At 36.2% G+C, this 20,474-nt stretch overlaps 1 protein-coding gene and 1 long non-coding RNA gene across 5 annotated transcripts; both read left to right on the top strand.

Moving 5' to 3' along the window:
* The first annotated feature begins 119 nt into the window (after positions 1 to 119).
* LOC134256094 (cytochrome b-c1 complex subunit 8-like) lies at positions 120 to 18,092 on the top strand. The gene is made up of 3 exons (XM_062738701.1): positions 120 to 236; positions 15,227 to 15,380; positions 17,891 to 18,092. The coding sequence occupies exons 2-3, from the start codon at positions 15,227 to 15,229 to the stop codon at positions 18,013 to 18,015; spliced, it is 279 nt and encodes a 92-aa protein (XP_062594685.1). The 5' UTR covers positions 120 to 236; the 3' UTR covers positions 18,016 to 18,092.
* LOC134256066 (uncharacterized) lies at positions 4,745 to 11,476 on the top strand. Of its 4 annotated transcripts, XR_009989660.1 has the most exons (7): positions 4,745 to 5,297; positions 5,416 to 5,526; positions 5,793 to 5,893; positions 6,345 to 6,458; positions 6,741 to 6,864; positions 7,335 to 7,394; positions 11,054 to 11,476. It is a non-coding gene; the product is annotated as an uncharacterized LOC134256066 (long non-coding RNA). The 4 variants fall into 4 exon arrangements; XR_009989659.1 differs by having other exon boundaries at positions 4,750 to 5,526; XR_009989662.1 differs by having other exon boundaries at positions 4,751 to 5,526; positions 5,817 to 5,893.
* Positions 18,093 to 20,474: the final 2,382 nt, after the last annotated feature.

The following is a 20,474-nucleotide window of genomic DNA, read 5'->3' as shown; positions in this document are numbered from 1 at the left end:
GTTCTATCAAGTATTATTCAAATGATACGGGTTGGGTGTATTGTGTAAAAATATCCTTACATATTGAATTTTTATTAAATTTTTGTGATCTATAATTATACAGGTGACGTGATATCCATCATTTCCCTAAAATGAGGCTAAATACCTAGGCCGTAAATAATCCGAATCATGTAAAGTACCAGTTGCTTCGCATTTTCTTTCCATCTAGAGGACAGAAGTGACGATAAACTGAGAAAGTAAGTTTTATGTCCTTCTTAACATTTTATAGCATATTTAAAATGAATTATGTTATATCACCTTAATATCCCTTTAAAGATATTCCAAACAACTTGTTAAATTCCCAATTTTTTACGCTGTTTACCGATATTAAGGCAGTTTGAATTTTCTCTGTTGTTATCAGATTATGTAATATGATATACCGTATTTAGAAAACGTGATATCTTGAGGTGTTAAATTTTTTTAAATACCCATTATTGCTCTAAATTTGTTCAACTAACCTTAAATTTTGTTTGTTCCATATTCATTCTTATGCTACCATTTCTAATCATTCAATTGCAAATTGTGTGTGAATGAGTTTCTTTGATATTCATTAGTTGCAAATCTGTAGCTTGCTGGTCTGAAAAAATGGGATGGATGACCAGAGAGGTATAGTTCCACCCACTGAAAAAAGTTTATATTCATTGCATACAAAACAGTGTTGATTTTTTTTCAATGTGTTTTTCAAAATTAATTTTACTAACCATGTGTCTCTAACATAATATGTTGACGGTGCGACTGTTATGGCGAGCGCAGATATTTATTTTCTTATAATTTATATCAGGCTCGTCAAACTGCACGTGACATTTGGTTAGTCTAGACTCTGACGTCACATGACGTCGTATGTAAGTTACATTTCCAAAATGAAGCCTGAACAGTAGGTAATGAAGAACGTTTCGTTTTCTATTTATCTTCAATATTTATACATTAAATCGGGGCATGTTAATTTTAGTTGAACTTTTGCTGCTATTCTCGAGAACGTAGCTTTAACAAGTTATGCATTGTGGGTCCAAATTACTGCGTCAAAAAATTCTATCGAATGAATGTGCAGTAGTCCAAATTTTCTCTTCGCACAGGCGTTGCTTTAAGAGCTCGCAGTGACGAGCGTTGCTTTGGGAAGCTCGCTGCCTCGCTATTATTTTACTATTTCCACCAGAGACATATAAAATTAAATTATAAAAGTATTTATATCATATATGTCTCTGCTTCCACAACAAAAGTGCATGTAAAAGGCGTACATGAAGGGCATTGGACTGAATGATCTTCTTTAACCTAATATGGTAGTATGAGTGCAGCATTTTATAGCTCACCTGAGCCGAAGGCTCAAGTGAGCTTCTCTGATAAAAATTTGATCCATTGTCTGTCGTCGTCGTCGTTGTTGCAGACTTGTCGAAATTTTTTAATCGCTGTCAGACATTTGGTCTGACACAGTCGAATATTTTGTCGGACCAGTCAAACTTTTGTCAGACCAGATACTTGTTCGTTATTTTGATGCTGGTAAAATCATGAATAACAGCACCAAAATGTCCTTTATTATTAGGTCACCTGAGTAAACTCAGGTGACCTATTGCTATCCGTTTTCGTCCGTCGTCGTCCGTCGTGTGTCGTGTGTTGTGTGTCGTGTGTCGTGTGTCGTGTGTCGTGTGTTAACATTTGAACATTTTCAGCTTCTTCTCTGCAACCACTGAACCAATTTCAACCAAATTTGGCACAAAGCATCTATGGGTGAAGGGGAACAAAAATTATGAATTTCATGATCCCTGCCCCCCTGGGGCCTGAGGGGTGGGGCCAAAACCACTAAAATTAATGCAATCTTTAAAAATCTTCTTCTTTACTCCTGGACATCAAGCAGTCAAACTATTTGCATGATTGTAATCAGCATTGAGTCCTCTACCAAAATTGTGAAATTCATGGCCCTGGGGTCAGGGGTTCTAGTGCTAGGGCGGGGCTAAATAAGTATATAGTGAAAATGCATTATTTCTTTGAAAATCTTCTTCTCTGCTTCTGGGTATTAAATAAACCAACTAAGTACATAGTTATGATGAGCAAGAGTGCCTCTACCAAAATTTTGAATTTTATGGCCCCAGGGTCAGGGGTTCTGGTGTTAGGGTGGGGCTCTATTGATTATATAGTAAAAATACATGATTTCTTTGAAAATCTTCTTCTCTGCCCCTGGGTATTAAATAAACCAAGTAAGTAAATAATTATGATGAGCAAGAGTGCCTCTACCAAAATTGTGAATTTTATGGCCCCAGGAACAAGGGTTCTGGTGTTTGGGGGGGGGGGGGGGCTCTATTGATTATATAGTGAAATTACATGAATTCTTTGAAAATCTTCTTCTCTGCTCCTAGGTATTAAATAAACTAACTAAGTGCATAGTTATGATGAGCAAGAGTGCCTCTACAAAAATTGTGAATTTTATGGCCCCAGCATCAATGGTTCTGGTGGGGGGGGGGGGGACATTATTGTTTATAAAGTGAAAATACATGAATTCTTTGAAAATCTTCTTCTCTGCTCCTAGGTATTAAATAAACTAACTAAGTACATAGTTATGATAAGCAAGTGTTCCTCAACCAAGATTGTGAATTTTATGGCCCAAGAGTCAAGGGTTCTGGTGTGTGGGGGGGGGGCTTTATTGATTTTATAGTGAAAATATGTGAATTCCTTGAAAATCTTCTTCTCTGCTCCTAGGTATTATATAAACTAACTAAGTGCATAGTTATGATGAGCAAGTGTGCATCAACCAAAATTGTGAATTTAATGGCCCTATCATCAAGGGTTCTGGTGTTGGGGGGGGGGGGGGCTCTATTGATTATATAGTGAAATTACATGAATTCTTTGAAAATCTTCTTCTCTGCTCCTAGGTATTAAATAAATTAACTAAGTGCATAGTGATGATGAGCAAGAGTGCCTCAACCAAAATTGTGAATTTTATGGCCCCAGGGTCAAGGGTTATGGTGTTGGGGGGGGGGCGGCTCTATTGATCATATGGTGAAAATACATGAATTCTTCGAAAATCTTCTTCCCTGCTCCTAGGTATTAAATAAACTAACTAAGTGCATAGTTATGATGAGCAAGAGTGCCTCTACAAAAATTGTGAATTTTATGGCCCCGGCGTCAATGGTTCTGTTGGGGGGGGGGGCTTTATTGATTATATAGTGAAAATACATGAATTCTTTGAAAATCTTCTTCTCTGCTCCTAGGTATTAAATAAATTAACTAAGTGCATAGTGATGATGAGCAAGAGTGCCTCAACCAAAATTGTGAATTTTATGGCCCCAGGGTCAAGGGTTCTGATGTTGTGGGGGGGGGGGGCGGCTCTATTGATCATATGGTGAAAATACATGAATTCTTCGAAAATCTTCTTCCCTGCTCCTAGGTATTAAATAAACTAACTAAGTGCATAGTTATGATGAGCAAGAGTGCCTCTACAAAAATTGTGAATTTTATGGCCCCGGCGTCAATGGTTCTGTTGGGGGGGGGGGGGGCTTTATTGATTATATAGTGAAAATACATGAATTCTTTGAAAATCTTCTTCTCTGCTCCTAGGTATTAAATAAACTAAGTAAGTGCATAGTTATGATGAGCAAGAATGCCTCTTCTAAAATTATGAATTTCATTGCCCCAGGGTCTGGGGTTCTGGTGTTAGGGTGGGGCTCTATTGATTATATAGTGAAAATACATTGTACATTAAATCTTTGAAAATTTTCTTCTCTGTCTCTGGGTATGAAGCAGATGAACTACCTATATAGTAATGATGAACAAGGGCCCTAATCTTGCAGAATTGTGAATTTCAAGGCCCCAGGGTCAGGGGTGGGGGGGTGGGGGGCTCTACTTATATACTGAAAATGAATTAATTGTTTGAAATCTGGTCCTTTGTATTTATAAAACATTTATTTACTTTTTGATAGGCAATTTTAAGGGTGCCTTTTAAAAGTTTGTGCAACCTAGGGTCAGGGGTTTATGTGAGAGTGTTAGGGGCACTACTGATTATTGATTAATATTACTGATTAGTTGGAGTGCATTTTTGTTCCCCTACCCTGCTTATGGGTATTCAGTAACCAAGCTAAGCAACTGCTAAGTTTATTGTTATGATGATCAATGGTGCCCTTTCAAAATTGTGAATGCCATATAGCATCTGGCTTAAAACATGAATCAAATTCAATACACTGTAACTGGAAAGTTGTTGCATAATGCTCAGGTGACCTATAAGGCCCGTGGGCCTCTTGTTTTCAATAGCCTTCAATCTAACAAGTTTCCTTTCTTGGGATAGAGAGTCTTTAATATAGACATAAATGACAAGTTTTATGACTTTGCTATAACAAATTTACTTAGCTATCGTCAACATGCTGCGTACGCGGCCATTTTTTGTGTTTGTGACCTTGAACTACGCATCTCGATCCCTACCTTTGTTGCCGTTCAGGGGTTTTCTCCCTTGAGACAACTTGTGGGTCTCCCAATTCTGTATACTGGACAAAAGAACTATGAGTCAGGATTAAAGTTTATAAAAATTTATTATTGCTTGTTGTATTTAATTTGCACAATCTCTTTGAATAATTATCCCTATTTCTTACTCCTGTAGAAATATTATTTCTCTCCCAGCATGGGAATAAAATATTCTTGAATGGGAGAATTGTGTTTTAGGGAATAATATATAAATTTACAAAAGCATAGAATTATTTATCTTTTCCCGAAATATTGGGAGTTCTTTGCAATACAATTAGATTATGATCAGATATAGTTATGGGAGAGTTATTTTACCTCCCACTAATTTTCTCCCACAGGCTAATTCAATATAAATAGTAAAAAGTAATAATAAAATATGTTACAAAATTCATCAGCTCCCCAAAATTAATTAATTAATTATGTCACAGTAATTTCCCAACGATATCGCTCCCAGCCATGCTGGCGATGCGATGATCTAACCTACTCTAACCTATTCTAAACCCATTCTGACTCTCAGTCGATTTGCGCTGGCTTATATTGGCATCGGGCTCGATTGTCGTGACGTCACGACAAAGTGAAAATACCCGCCATGCTTGTTAGTTGATATGCTGCCATGCCGATCGAACCGACGAAAGGAAACACGCACCCTAGGGCGCGGATAATTACCGAGGGAAACATTCATAATACTTATCGCTGATGGACTTCGTAAGCATAAACAAAACAATCATGAACATTTTAAGTGTGACTTGGGAGTGCATTATATCGAGGAATTTCGGGCGTCACTAATTACCGACCTCGTCCCAATTTTACACTTGGTAAATATACAATTGTTAATGGAATTAAACATACAATTAATTAAACATTAATTTGTCGTTTTATAGTCCAGTATATCATAGGGGGTTTTTGTATAACTTGTACTCTGTATTTCCACAGAAAATGTTACTCATAGTAACGGGAATAATTACGGAACCGTAACACGGCACCCTCCCATGAAGAACATTCGTCCTCGAATGGTTTTATACTTCAGTTAGGGAATATTTAAAGGTAGGTACAAGTTTTCTATTTATCCCTTAGTTGCTGGTCACAAAACGACGTACATCAAAAGTGCATATTATGATTATATACAATAAATTGATAAGCATATGCACATCATTCATAACATTCAACAGTTAACAAAGATATGATCAAACAAATAAGTTATCCTTGTATGAAAACATATAAACAACATCACAAAATTATATTTCACAGGTATTATGTCCATATCACTTCCTTCAATTCACAAAGAAACTTCTCGGCATTGTCTATTTCAGAATATTTTCACGATTTATCCACAGGAGGCTCTATCTGTCAGCTTTGGCTTGTCCTTTTTTATGGTTCCTGGTCCTTGATTCGTCTACGGATGGCTTTATCAGTAAGAAATCTTTAGCATGGGAATTATCTATTTGTATTATACAAATATCCCATAAATTATTTTACAGAGGGACTTTATGCATGAGATTTAAACCACGTGGGCTTATTTGATCCCAGATATGGTTTTAATCTATTGTGGTGGATTATATCCCCCTTATGCTTTGCATGTTTCCCTATTCTGTACAGAACATCATTTATTCTCTGTAAAACAATGTATGGTCCCTTCCATTTAAGGGATAACTTTTTGTGGAGTCCCATATTTTGATTTGGGAAAAAGACCCATACAGCATCTCCTGGGTTATAGAGATTTTGGTGAATTTTTGCATTGTAATCCCGTAACATATTATCAAAAGAAATGCTCAATTTATTTCGGGCAAAATCATGTATTTTGTTTAGCTTTTCTGATAGATTTTGGGCGTATTCAGAACTTAATTTTGATTCATATTTTTCAGGGTCTACTCTGCCGAGTACTAAATCTACTGGGAGTGTGACTGATCGCCCAAATACCATTTCACAAGGGCTTACCCCTGTGGCCTCATGAGAAGATGATCGATATGCCAACATGAGTAAGGGTATCAGGTCATCCCAATCTTTTTGATTTTTACTAACAAATGCTGAAAGCATATTTTCAATTGTTCTATTTGCCCTTTCTATCATCCCATCAGACTGAGGTCTGTAGGGAGTAGTACGAGTTTTGTCTATACCCAGTATTTTACACATTTCTTGAAAAACATCAGATTCAAATGTTTGTCCTTGATCTGAATGAATTTGCATTGGCACTCCAAAAATGGAGACAACATGATTTATTAATTTCTGAGCTACAGTAACTGATTTCTTATTTCTAATAGGGATGGCATCAACCCATTTGGTGAAGTAATCTCCCACAACTAGAAGATAAGAATTTTTCCTGTGAGTCATTGGTAAAGGACCTAATATATCCACCGCCCATCTTTCCATTGGAGCACCAACCAGGTATTTTTGTAACTGGGCCTTTGGGAATTTATTAGGAGATTTTCTAGCTGCACATTTATCACAGCTTATACAAAAATGTTTTATATCTTGGGACATCTTGTGCCAGAAATATTTGTCTCGGGCCTTTGACAGAGTTTTATTGAACCCCAAGTGACCGCCCGTTATATTACAATGTATGTCTTTCAAAACTTTCCCACTGATAGATTTTGGGAGAACAGTTTGAAATTTTGGTTGCACACTTTCCCATTTATGATATAATATATCATGTATATAATGCAGAGAATCGAATCTTGCCCAGTAATATTTGCATGTTTCACTCAGATGGGAAATGTCTTCCCAGAGAGGTTTTTGTTTAGATTTGACCCATTTTATTACTTCCCTTAGATCTGAGTCTTTACTTTGTAAAGCCTTAATACCATTTTCTGGTTTGTCATTTTCTAGAAGTATTTTAGTTTCTTCTTGTCTTGTAGGGTTTATCCCAGTGTTTGGAGAGTTTCCCTGAGACCTTGTAGTAACAGCACAGTTTCCAGGTACAAAACTATTTATGTTGGGACTAGCAGTTAGATCACTTTGTTTAATTTCAGAAATTATTTCCCTCTTTACTTGGCTTTGATTTTCAATGGGAGGTTTATTTTGCAAGTGTTGGTCTAATGAAAATTTGTCTTCTGCTTTACTACAATGCTTACAATCTAAATCTCCCATGAGACAAGGTCTGCGGGACAAAGCGTCCGCATTATTATGAGTGCGACCTGCCCGGTATTCAATTTTGAAATCATATGAAGACAAAAATTCAAACCAACGTGCTATTTGACCCTCTGGATTTTTGAAATTTAACAACCAAGTTAGGGACCCATGATCTGTTCTAACTTTGAATGTCTTCCCATATAAATAGTGGTGAAAGTGCTTTATTGAGTTTACTATAGCTAGTAACTCCCTTCTAGTCACACAATAACGACGTTCAGCAGCACTGAATGTCTTGCTATAATAACTTATGACTTTTTCTACTCCCCCCTGTTCTTGGGAAAGAACGGCTCCCAAACCTATGTTAGAGGCATCAGTATCTAAAACGAATAAGCCTTCTTCATTAGGATAGGAAAGAATGGGAGAACTAGTTAATGCTCGCCTTAGCATGTCAAATGCTACATTGCAATCATTATCCCATATAAACTTCCTATTTGCTTCTGTAAGTTTATGTAATGGTCTTGCCATATCTGAGAATTTGTATATAAATTTCCTATAGTATGAACAAAGACCTAAGAAGCTTCGAACTTCTTTAACATTTCTAGGAATGGGCCAATTGTTGACTGAGTCAATCTTTGAGGGATCAGTGGCTATCCCATGTTCACTCACAATATGTCCCAGAAAGGGAACTTCTTTTTGCAATAACAAACATTTCTTTGGGTTCATTTTCAAATTAGCCTCCCTCAGTCGCCCAAAAACTTGTCTTAAATTTTCAATATGTTCTTCAAAAGTTTTAGACAATATTATTATGTCATCTAAATAGACAAGACATATTTTCCAAGAAAGATTTGATAACACCCTTTCCATTAGTCTTTCAAAAGTTGCTCCCGCATTACATAAACCAAATGGCATGTTTAAAAATTGCCAGTGACCTCCCCCAGGGATTGAAAAAGCTGTCTTGGGTTTATCTTCAGGTGACATTTTCACCTGCCAATACCCACTCTTAAGATCTATCGTAGAAAACCATTTTGAACCTGACAGGGCATCTAATGTTGTATCAATTCTAGGTATGGGATAACTATCCTTAATAGTGACATCATTTAACTTTCTATAGTCTATACAGAACCGGATTGTCCCATCCTTTTTCTTAACTAGGACTATGGGAGAACTCCATGGACTGTCTGATGTCTCTATCACCCCCCTATCTAACATATCATTGATTTCCTTCTTGGCCTCAGCCATTTTAGCTAAAGGAATACGTCTAGGAGGTTGTTTAATCGGGACTGCATTTCCCGTATTTATCTTATGCTCTACTAAATCTGTTGAACCCATGTCAACTGATGAAAGGGAGAAACTTGTTTGAAATTCCCTTAAAAGTTTTTCTAATCTCTGTTTTTCTTCACAGCTAACACTTGTATGTACCCTATCTAAAATTTGTTGTAAATGATTGGGCATCTGGGTGTCATTCCCAGTATAATGAGCCCTTATGTTTTTCACAACTTCCCCATTCTCAATATCTTCAACCCTTTCTATCGAGGCTACTACACTACCCTTATGTAACTTTAAACTCTCGTCCCCTAAATTCATATAACGTACTGGGACATTTTCCCCATCTACTTCTACCAAAGTTTTTGAAATCAATAATTCATATTTTCCCATAAACTTTTCTGAGGGTTCCACTATGGCTGTACCCTGTTGAAAATTGGGACTTTCTATCCTAGCAGGGGCAATAAATTCACAGTTTGGGGGAATCACTAAATCTTCTAGTAAAAGAACTCTACAACAATCAACTACACTATTTTCATCACTAAAACAAGGGATTTCTTCTCCCTGAATAACAAATTTCATTTTCTTCAAACAAATCTCACATGAAAACTTTTTCATAAAATCTACACCCAAAATACATTTGTTCTGAATGTTTGCAACAATAACTGAATGGGAAATTTCAATATTCCTAAGACTAAATTTAAGGAGACTCTCTCCCAAAACTGGGATGTCTTCTCCATTTGCTGATCTTAATTTTACACTACAAGATTTTACACTTGACTTTTCTACCAATTGTATTTGTTCAAATAATTTGGGGTTTATAATAGTCACACTGGATCCGGTATCTACTAATATTGTTGTTTTAACATTTTCTATCTTCCCTGATATAAAAATTCCCTCATCTCTTTGTTTGACATCTCCTACTAAAATACTTTTGGGACTTTGTTCATTTTGAGGTTTACTTTCTAACTCCCTATTTTGACTTTTCATGGACTTATTTGATACCGGATCAACCCCTGTATAATTGTTTAATGGTTTATTCTGGGGCTTGTTCCCAACTCGCGCCGATTTCCGCCCCATGAATTCGACGTTTGATGGTTTCCCTGTCTTTGAAAACCTGAGTCATTTCTATGAGGGGATGGCCTCTGGGAATATTGATTCCCCTGATTAGATCTATTTCCAAAACCATTTCTTGACCCATATCTGTCATGTTCCCAATTGTTATTAAACTGCCTGGGACTATTGTTTGAAAATCTGTTTTCACGGGATCTCCCATAATTTTGGGACTTTTGACCAGAATTGTTCAAACTTGACAAAGAGTCTTTTATGTCTTTTAACATTGAAACAACTAAATCTTCATTTTTATTGTTGGGATGGTTTTGAGAGTCAGTGTTTGAATTGACAACATGGACTGGCTTTCCCCTTTGGGCATCTGCCATTTTATGTGTCTCTAACCTAATTGCTAAAATTTCAGCTTCCCCAATATCTTTAGGTCTTGCCTCCCGAATTCTTAGGCGCATATCTGGGTCTGGGAGAGCGTCAATGAAATGATCTAGGGCTAAAATGTTTGTAAGGTTAGGATCAGCAGTGGGGTAGGATTGTCTGATTAATTTCTTGATTGACTGGGCTAATTCTGATAGGGACTCTTTTTCTCCCTTTATTCTATTTTTCAATCTTGCCCGATACATCTCTGACCTTTCTACTGATCCAAAACGCATACTGAGAACTTTAACAAGGGAATCAAAATCCCTAATCTGAGCTTGATTGAGCTCCCCTAAAATTGCCCTTGCATTCCCAGTTAAACAACTAGCAAGATACAAAGATTTTGTCCTATAATCCCAACCATGTAATTCTACTAAAACTTGAAATTGAGCTAAGTAATCTTCAAAATCTTCCACCCCATCATATGTTTGTGGCTTTATTGAGACTGTTGGTTTTACTTGATTGGGAGAATGTACGCTATTGTCATTTCTGTTCACCCTTGGGGATATAGGGTTCCCGAAAGATTCAAATCTCTCCCCAGCCCCTAGAAATGGTGATTGACTGGGATTTTCAGAACAGTTCCCATATTTATGTGTACCAATAGCTTCCCCATGATTTTCAAGTGATGACAACCTCCCATGTAATTGATGGGACTCATGTCTCATTTGTGATAATTGTTCTTCAAAATTTTGATTCATGCATAGAACATCCCTTTTCAAACCTTCAACTGCTCTTAACAAAAGTTCATTTATATTTTCAGAACCACTGGGAGCTGATGTTTGACTTGACAAAGATTCACCTTGACAGATTTCCTCATGGGATAAATTTTCTACTTCTACCGGGACTCTTGGATTGAAAACAATCTCTCCCGAATCTTCTAAATGACTATTATCCCTTGACATTTTTGCTTTTGGGAGTACTTATTTATTCTATGATATAAAAAATTTACTTGTTGAATTAATTGTCTTATGTCCAATCAGATAATGGGAATGAAAATTTATGAATCCCACTTCTGACACCAATGTTGCCGTTCAGGGGTTTTCTCCCTTGAGACAACTTGTGGGTCTCCCAATTCTGTATACTGGACAAAAGAACTATGAGTCAGGATTAAAGTTTATAAAAATTTATTATTGCTTGTTGTATTTAATTTGCACAATCTCTTTGAATAATTATCCCTATTTCTTACTCCTGTAGAAATATTATTTCTCTCCCAGCATGGGAATAAAATATTCTTGAATGGGAGAATTGTGTTTTAGGGAATAATATATAAATTTACAAAAGCATAGAATTATTTATCTTTTCCCGAAATATTGGGAGTTCTTTGCAATACAATTAGATTATGATCAGATATAGTTATGGGAGAGTTATTTTACCTCCCACTAATTTTCTCCCACAGGCTAATTCAATATAAATAGTAAAAAGTAATAATAAAATATGTTACAAAATTCATCAGCTCCCCAAAATTAATTAATTAATTATGTCACAGTAATTTCCCAACGATATCGCTCCCAGCCATGCTGGCGATGCGATGATCTAACCTACTCTAACCTATTCTAAACCCATTCTGACTCTCAGTCGATTTGCGCTGGCTTATATTGGCATCGGGCTCGATTGTCGTGACGTCACGACAAAGTGAAAATACCCGCCATGCTTGTTAGTTGATATGCTGCCATGCCGATCGAACCGACGAAAGGAAACACGCACCCTAGGGCGCGGATAATTACCGAGGGAAACATTCATAATACTTATCGCTGATGGACTTCGTAAGCATAAACAAAACAATCATGAACATTTTAAGTGTGACTTGGGAGTGCATTATATCGAGGAATTTCGGGCGTCACTAATTACCGACCTCGTCCCAATTTTACACTTGGTAAATATACAATTGTTAATGGAATTAAACATACAATTAATTAAACATTAATTTGTCATTTTATAGTCCAGTATATCATAGGGAGTTTTTGTATAACTTGTACTCTGTATTTCCACAGAAAATGTTACTCATAGTAACGGGAATAATTACGGAACCGTAACACCTTTATTAAATTTGCATTACGCTCATTTTTAGCTCTACTGGTCAGAGACCAGAAGAGCTTATGCGATAGTAAGGTGTCCGTCGTCCGTCCGTCTGTCTGTCTAGCTGTCCGTCTGTCTGTAAACAATTTTTCAAAATGCTACTCCTCCTACAGTTTTGGTTTGAATTTAATATAAGTTGGCACACAAGTAGACTACACTAAGATACATAAAATAGTGCATCGGTTTATGATTTCGATGAACGGTGTTGCCATGATTACTAAAAATAGAATTTTCTGTGAAATTCTTTTAAAACACTACTCCTCCTACAGTTTTGATCTGATTGCAATATAACTTGGCACACAAGTAGACTACACTAAGATACATAAAATAGTGCATCGGTTTTTGATTTCCATGAAAGGTGTTGCCATGGTTACTAAAAATAGAATTTTCTGTGAAATTCCTTTAAAACGCTACTCCTTCTACAGTTTTGGTCTGATTTCAATATTACTTGACACACAAGTAGACTACACTAAGATACATTATATAGTGCATTCGATTTTGATTTTGATGAAAGGTGTTGCCATGGTTTCTAAAAATAGAATTTTCTGCGAAATTCCTTTAAAACACTACTCTTTTTACAGTTTTGATCTGATTTCAATATAACTTGACACACAAGTAGACTACATTAAGATACATAAAATAGTGCATCGGTTTTTGATTTTGATGAACGGTGTTGCCATGGTTACTTAAAATAGAATTTCTGTGAAATTCCTTTAAAACGCTACTCCTTCTACAGTTTTGGTCTGATTTCAATATTACTTGGCACACAAGTAGACTACATTAAGATACATTAAATAGTGCATTGATTTTTGATTTCGATGAACGGTGTTGCCATGGATACTAAATATAGAATTTTCTGTGAAATTCCTTTAAAACGCTACTCCTTCCACAGTTTTGGTCTGATTTCAATATTACTTTGCACACAAGTAGACTACACTTAGATACATAAGATAATGCATTGGATTAGGTTTCGATCAGCGGTGTTGCCATTGTTACTAAAAATAGACATGTCTGTGAAATTCCTTTAAAACGCTACTCCTTCTACAGTTTTGGTCTGATGGCAATGGCTTCTTTTCTCATTCTTTGTTATAAGTACAAACCAGTAGAGTTACAGTCTCCTCAGAGACTTCTGGTTTTTTCCAACGGTCATCTGGACCGACGTTTTCTTAAATGTTATCAGTCCAGACAACTTTTTACCGGCCTTGCCGACAGGACCGACGGATTTCGACAAGTCTGCGTTGTAAACTATTCACATTTTCGACTTCTTCTCAAGAACCGCTGGGCCAATTTCAACCAAACTTGCCACAAAGCAACCTTGGGTGAAGGGGATTCAAGTTTGTTCAAATGAAGGGCCAGGCCCTCATTCAAGGGGAGATAATTAGGAATTAATGAAAATTTGGTGGCATGTTTAAAAAATCTTCTTCTCAAGAACCACTGTGCCAGGAAAAATGAAACATATGGGAAAACATCCTCAGGTAGTGTAGATTCAAATTTGTTCAAATCATGACCCCCGGGGGTAGGGCGGGACCAAAATGGCCGACCAAAGTTTTACATAGAATTATATAGGAAAATTCTTTAAAAATCTTCTTCTCAAGATTAGCAAAGCAATAATTGATCATATTTATGTGGAAGCATCCTCAGGTTGTGTAGATTCAAGTTTGTTCAAATCATGACCCCCTGGGGTAGGGCGGAGCCACAATGGCCGACCAAAGTTTTACATAAAAATATATGGGAAAACTTTTTAAAAATCTTCTTCTCAAGAATAGCAAAGCCATAATTGATCATTATATGGAAGCATCCTCAGGTTGTGTAGATTCAAGTTTGTTCAATCATGACCCCGGGGGTTTGGCGGGGCCAAAATGGCTAACAAAAGTTTTACATAGAAATATATAGGAAAATTCTTTTAAAAATCATCTTCTCAAGAATAGCAAATCCATGATTGGTCATGGGACTACTTTTGGATTTAAACTTTTCAATAAGAAACCAATTTCTACTATTTCCTAACCACAGTGCTCAGGTGAGCGATGTGGCCCATGGGCCTCTTGTTTCCTTATATAACTGGTACCATTCTGAATGCCAACAATGTTTATTTTTTCCAATTTTGTAACCAAAAATTCCCAATTCAACTGTGAAGCAACAGATAACAATGACGTCATATTTCTTTTTAAATGAAACATTCTACAAGTTGACTAATTGTTTCACTTCCACTTAAATCTGTAAATCGAAAGTAGAGAAAGTCGTAATTTGGCAAGACAGGTGATGTAAACAGCATAGTGTCATACATTTTGACAATTTTAAAGCATGAAAATATGAAAACATGGGACATTGATAAAAAAAAGCAATAAGTACTTCCTAATTATTCTTTAAAACATGTAGTGATAGGTAATAACTAATTAAGTTGGAATAAACGCAAAATAAGTTTTATTTGATTAAATGAGAGAAAACTTTCATTGTTCTTCTTTGATGTTATTTTTCCTAATTGAACTGGTACCGTACCCTTTTCCAATAGGTTGGAAAAATCGCTGGAATAGGCGGAATTTTTGCTGGTCACAATTTCAGGCTCACTAGGGCTATAAGACAATGGTTTGGGGAAATGTTTTGTTGTTTAAGTAGTAAATGAATATGCTAGGAACACAAACTTGGTAAAAGTTTGAATTGTAAGCATAAATAGACAGACTCTGAGAAATAAACAGAGGAAATGGTGCATTTTTTTTTGTGTGCAATAAATATACACCTTTTTCAATGGATGGCAATGTAGCTCACTGGTTACCCCTCCCAACTTTTTCCGACCAGGGCAGTGAGCTATAGATCTGCAGCTATGATATTCAAATATATATGAGTACATGGTAAATTTCAGATGGGTCGGCATTTCACTAACATAAAAGGCAGTGGTACTGGCTTTGTGGAGTACAACCTGTCTCCATTCGAACAGAGAGCTTTTGGAGGAATGTTGAAACATGGAATTGGAAATGCAGCTGCAAGATTTGGGCGAAAATTGCACCTCATTATCCGTAAGTGTTGTGAATTTTTTGACGTCTCAACTTCAAAAGGTATTATCCAATAGCATCACAAGGTCCAGTAATACTTGTTATAATATTCTGACCCTTTATATTAAAGGCATTTTTAAACATATTTACCAAGATTTGGGGATGTGCACCCCACTCATTTTTGAGTTGGCTCGCGTAGCGAGCTACTCCCTGTCGACATAGCCGTTTCAGAGCTGTAAAATTTTTCACGCATTCATCAAGGTGATCCATACGCTAAGTATAATAGTTCTAGCCAAAAATCCTTTGGTTTGAGTGATTGTATAAACTTGAGAGCTAAAAACTGTATAAAATTTCATACTGTAACATTATTTATGCCTTCATGCTTTTAAAGAAATTTTTGACTAAATACCTGTACAATGTTCAATTACTGATGTACAATTACTGCGTATGAATATATGTTCAAGCATGTTAGGTGGATTCTAATCTTCCCATCTGAAGTTTATTTATAATTGACCTAGAATACTCCCTAACACAAACACCTGCTGCTCTCATTAGCTGCAGCTAGTTGTTGTTGAAAATCTATTTTTAGAATCCAGATTTGCTGTGGGAATCTTTAACCTAATTATTCCATAACACTGACCAATTCAGCTAATGTGCTGAAATTCATTATAGAATCCAGTCAAAATAATACGGAAGCCCATTAGTGCCAACCTGTATATATAAAGGAAAAGCAATATACACTTTATTTATGAACCGAACATGGATCAGACATAATAATAATATTCAATCTATTAAGATGCAAAATAAACTGAATATATTAAGGTATGGTGCCCAGATGTATGAAAAAGTGCAATTGACTCGAGCGAGTCAACTCGCAGGCCCTTCAGGCCTTTGATTATCCCTACTGGTTTGAGACCAGAAGAGCTTATGCGATAGTAGGGTTTCTGTATGTTTAGCTCTATGACTGTCCACCTCAGACCTGGCACCAGTCAGTAAACAATTTTTCAAAATTTTACTCCTCCTACAGTTTTGGTGTGATTTCACTTTAACTTGACACTTGGTATGTACAACGATACATTATTTATTGCACTGGTTTTTGATTTTGATGAACTGTATTGCCATGGTTTAATCCCAAAAAATATATATATATATATGAATTTCTGTGAAATTCCTTCAAAATGCTACTCCTAAAGTTTTGATCTTTCATTAATATAATTTGCCACAAAATGAGATTCATAACTTAGTGCATCATTTTTTTATTTTGTTGAAAGATGTTGCAATGGTTACTAAAAATAGACATTTCTTAGAAAACTTTTCAAAAGGCTTCTCCTGCAACAGTTTTTGACTTAATTAGGGACCAGTTTATTGCAAATGCTACTTTTCCTTTGTTTTATATACAAACCAGTAGTCAGGGATGGGATAATCGTAATCAGTAATCATAATCAGCTGTAATCGATTACAGTTTGCCAAGTAATCATGAGTAATCAGTAATCACCCATTTTTCTGATTACAAGTAATCGTAATTTAATCGATTACTCAGAAAAAAGTCCTGTAATCAGATTACTTTTTGATTACTTTATGATTACAATTATTAAAACAAAGTTCACGTTTAAAGACTGGCCTTATTCGGTATGATAGAAATACACAAGGTAAGAAACAAAAGTTGTAAACAAACGGGGGTTCCCCGCTTCGAAACAGATTTCCAAGGTAATAACATCATACTTTTGCAAGCACTCTGTCAGGGAGATGTTTTTCTACAAAACTATTTAACCTAAACTTATCTGATTGGTTAGATATTTAAACTGTATTACAATTAACCAATCAGATAAGGCGAAACAGAAAAGCAACCCCAAAACCTCCTCCAAAGCTGTCAATGGAGAAAATTTATGTATCCGATTAATAAATCGTCCGATTACAGCATATTAGACATCAATGGCGGGGTTTAGGTTAAATAGTTTTGTAGAAAAACATCTCCCCTGACAGAGTGCTTACAAAATTATGATAGGTAACACTAATTATTACCTTGGTAATTTGTCTCGAAGCAGGGGTCCCCCCGTTTGTTTACAACTTTTGTTTCTTACCTTGTGTATTTTTATTATACCGAATAGGGCCATTCTTTAAACGTGAGAAAAAGTACAATCTGCTTGCATATAACGACATGTAGATGTGTTTGACGGGGAAATTTTATATTTTTGAGGTATTATACACTCTTACATTGTTTTTTAATAAAAAAAGGGGGGTATTATCCATACTTCAGGTGCCTGTGGTGTAGAGAGGGTTCTTAACACACAAATGACTTGAATCTGAGTTATTTATAACTATGACACCTCAACAAAGTTAAATATCAAAAAAAGGCATAAATGCAACAACTCATAGAAGGATAACTCATAGAATGGACAATTTATTATTGATATGACAGCTTAAAGACACTCATCGGAACTGATTTAACTGATTTTTTTTTATTAACAATGAACCATGACTTGACTTGGCCAAGTATGAAAAATGAAAATGACACAGTCATGTTTATTTTTCAGCATTTTATGCATACTACAAGTGGCAAGAGTATTGCTTCTGGGCAGTGGAACAAGGTCACAGAAAGAAGAACCTTCCAGAATACGAGGAATATTTTGCCAGTCTGAAGGAACAGGAGCAGAAGTAGAGACCTTAATACTGTGTTATTTATATATTTGTTTCTGATACATGCACACTTTTTCAATAAATGAAATTTTATGTACATTTCGTTATCAAGTATTTTACTATTCTGAATTACAATGAGAAATCCAGATGACTCCAGAATAACAAACAAAAATCAATTTCATACATAGCTGGAAAACTTAAAATTCAGCATCATAATTAATATACAATTAATTACCCCTTTTGGGGTCAACATGATGAAATAAGGACCCGAGACCTGGCCCACGAGGAGACCTGACCTGACCGAGGCCGCGTAGCGGCCGAAGTCAGGGCAGGTCATCGAGTGGGCCAGGTCGAGGGTCCTTATTTCACCATGTTGAACTCACAAGGGGTAATCAATTGTTTTATTATACCGATATATATATTGAAAAGTATGAATCTCTATAACCGTTATCAATTCTTTCTTTGATCGGGATTGGGATTCGCTACACTCTGTGTAGTGAAGTTGTTTACATTGACGTCTGCAAGTCGTGTAAGTTATTGCATCATGATTTACTGATTAAAACGACATGCATTGTTAAAACTAGCGATTACTTTTCCTCTACACTGTCAAAATCTAACACAGAATTCAGCTCTTTAAAGAGCCACTAACTGAATTGTAACGATATTTTGAAATGAGTAAACCGTTTAAGTTATCGATAAAATTTTACCATATTCTGTATGGGAATGCAAAACAGACCATGCACAATTTTAAAAACATGATGTTTTTCTCGAATAATTATTTTATGCATTAACTTCACTCAAAAAGGAATTTTTGATTAAGAGGTCATTATTTAGTGGTCATTAATAATATTGACCGTGTCATTATATCCCACATGCAATGATTCCTAGGTCATTATTGCTGTAAACAATACCATTTGGAGTCATTGTTGTGTTTTAAACTTTTCTTACCAGCCAATCAAATTCGAGTATTCTCAAAAGAGGTATAAAAAAATCTATTTTATTCAAAACTCACTTTTTAGCTCACCTGAGCCGAAGGCTCAAGTGAGCTTTTCTGATCACATTTTGTCCGTCGTCCGTCCGTCTGTCCGTCTGTAAACTTTTCACATTTTCGACTTCTTCTCAAGAACCACTGGGCCAATTTTGACCAAACTTGGTACAAAGCATCTTTGGGTAAAGGGGAATTTAAATTGTTAAAATGAAGGGACATATCCCCTCGCAAGGGGAGATAATCAAAATAGGGTTGGGTCATTAAAAAATCTTCTTCTCAAGAACCACTGGGCCAGTAAAGCTGAAACTTATGTGGAAGCATCCTGGGGTAGAGTAGATTCTAAATTGTTCAAATCATGACACCCGGGGGAAGGGCGGGGCCACAATGGGGAATCAAAGTTTTATATAGAAATATATAGGAAAAATCTTTGAAAATCTTCTTCTTAAGAACCACTGGGCCAGAAAAGCTGAAACTTATATGGAAGCATCCTGGTATAGTGTAGATTCTAAATTGTTCAAATCATGACCCCCGGGGGAAGGGCGGGGCCACAATGGGGAATCAAAGTTTTACATAGAAATATATAGGAAAAATCTTTGAAAATCTTCTTCTCAAGAACCACTGGGCCAGAAAAGCTGAAACTTATGTGGAAGCATCCTGGTATAATGTAGGTTCTAAATTGTTCAAATAATGACCCCCGGGGGAAGGGCGGGGCCACAATGGGGAATCAAAGTTTTATATAGAAATATCTAGGAAAAATCTTTGAAAATCTTCTTCTCAAGAACCACTGGGCCAGAAAAGCTGAAACTTATATGGAAGCATCCTGGTGTAGTGTAGATTCTAAATTGTTCAAATCATGACCCCCGGGGGAAGGGCGGGGCCACAATGGGGAATCAAAGTTTTACATAGAAATATATAGGAAAAATCTTTGAAAATCTTCTTCTCAAGAACCACTGGGCCAGAAAAGCTGAAACTTATGTGGAAGCATCCTGGTATAATGTAGGTTCTAAATTGTTCAAATAATGACCCCCGGGGGATGGGTGGGGCCACAATGGGGAATCAAAGTTTTATATAGAAATATCTAGGAAAAATCTTTGAAAATCTTCTTCTCAAGAACCACTGGGCCAGAAAAGCTGAAACTTATGTGGAAGCATCCTGGTATAGTGTAGATTTTAAATTGTTCAAATCATGAACCCCAGGGGAAGGGCGGGGCCACAATGGGGTATCAAAGTTTTATATAGAAATATATAGGAAAAATCTTTGAAAATTTTCTTCTCAAGAACCACTGGGCCAGAAAAAGTGAAGCTTATGTGGAAGCATTCTGGGGTAGTGTAAATTCTAAATTGTAGGAATCATGACCCCCGGGGGAAGGGCGGGGCCATTATAGGGAATCAAAGTTTTACATAGAAATATATAGGAAAAAATCTTTGAAAATCTTCTCAGGAACCACTGGGCCAAAAAAGCTGAAACATATGTGCCCATGGAAGGATCATGGG

The sequence above is a fragment of the Saccostrea cucullata genome, unplaced genomic scaffold, assembly GCF_032062105.1.
Source record: "Saccostrea cucullata isolate Sc308-1 unplaced genomic scaffold, CSIRO_AGI_Scuc_v1 ctg141, whole genome shotgun sequence".
Taxonomy (NCBI): Eukaryota; Metazoa; Mollusca; class Bivalvia; order Ostreida; family Ostreidae; genus Saccostrea; species Saccostrea cuccullata.
Note: the sequence above shows the minus strand (reverse complement) of the source record. Positions and strands in the feature narration are given on the sequence as shown.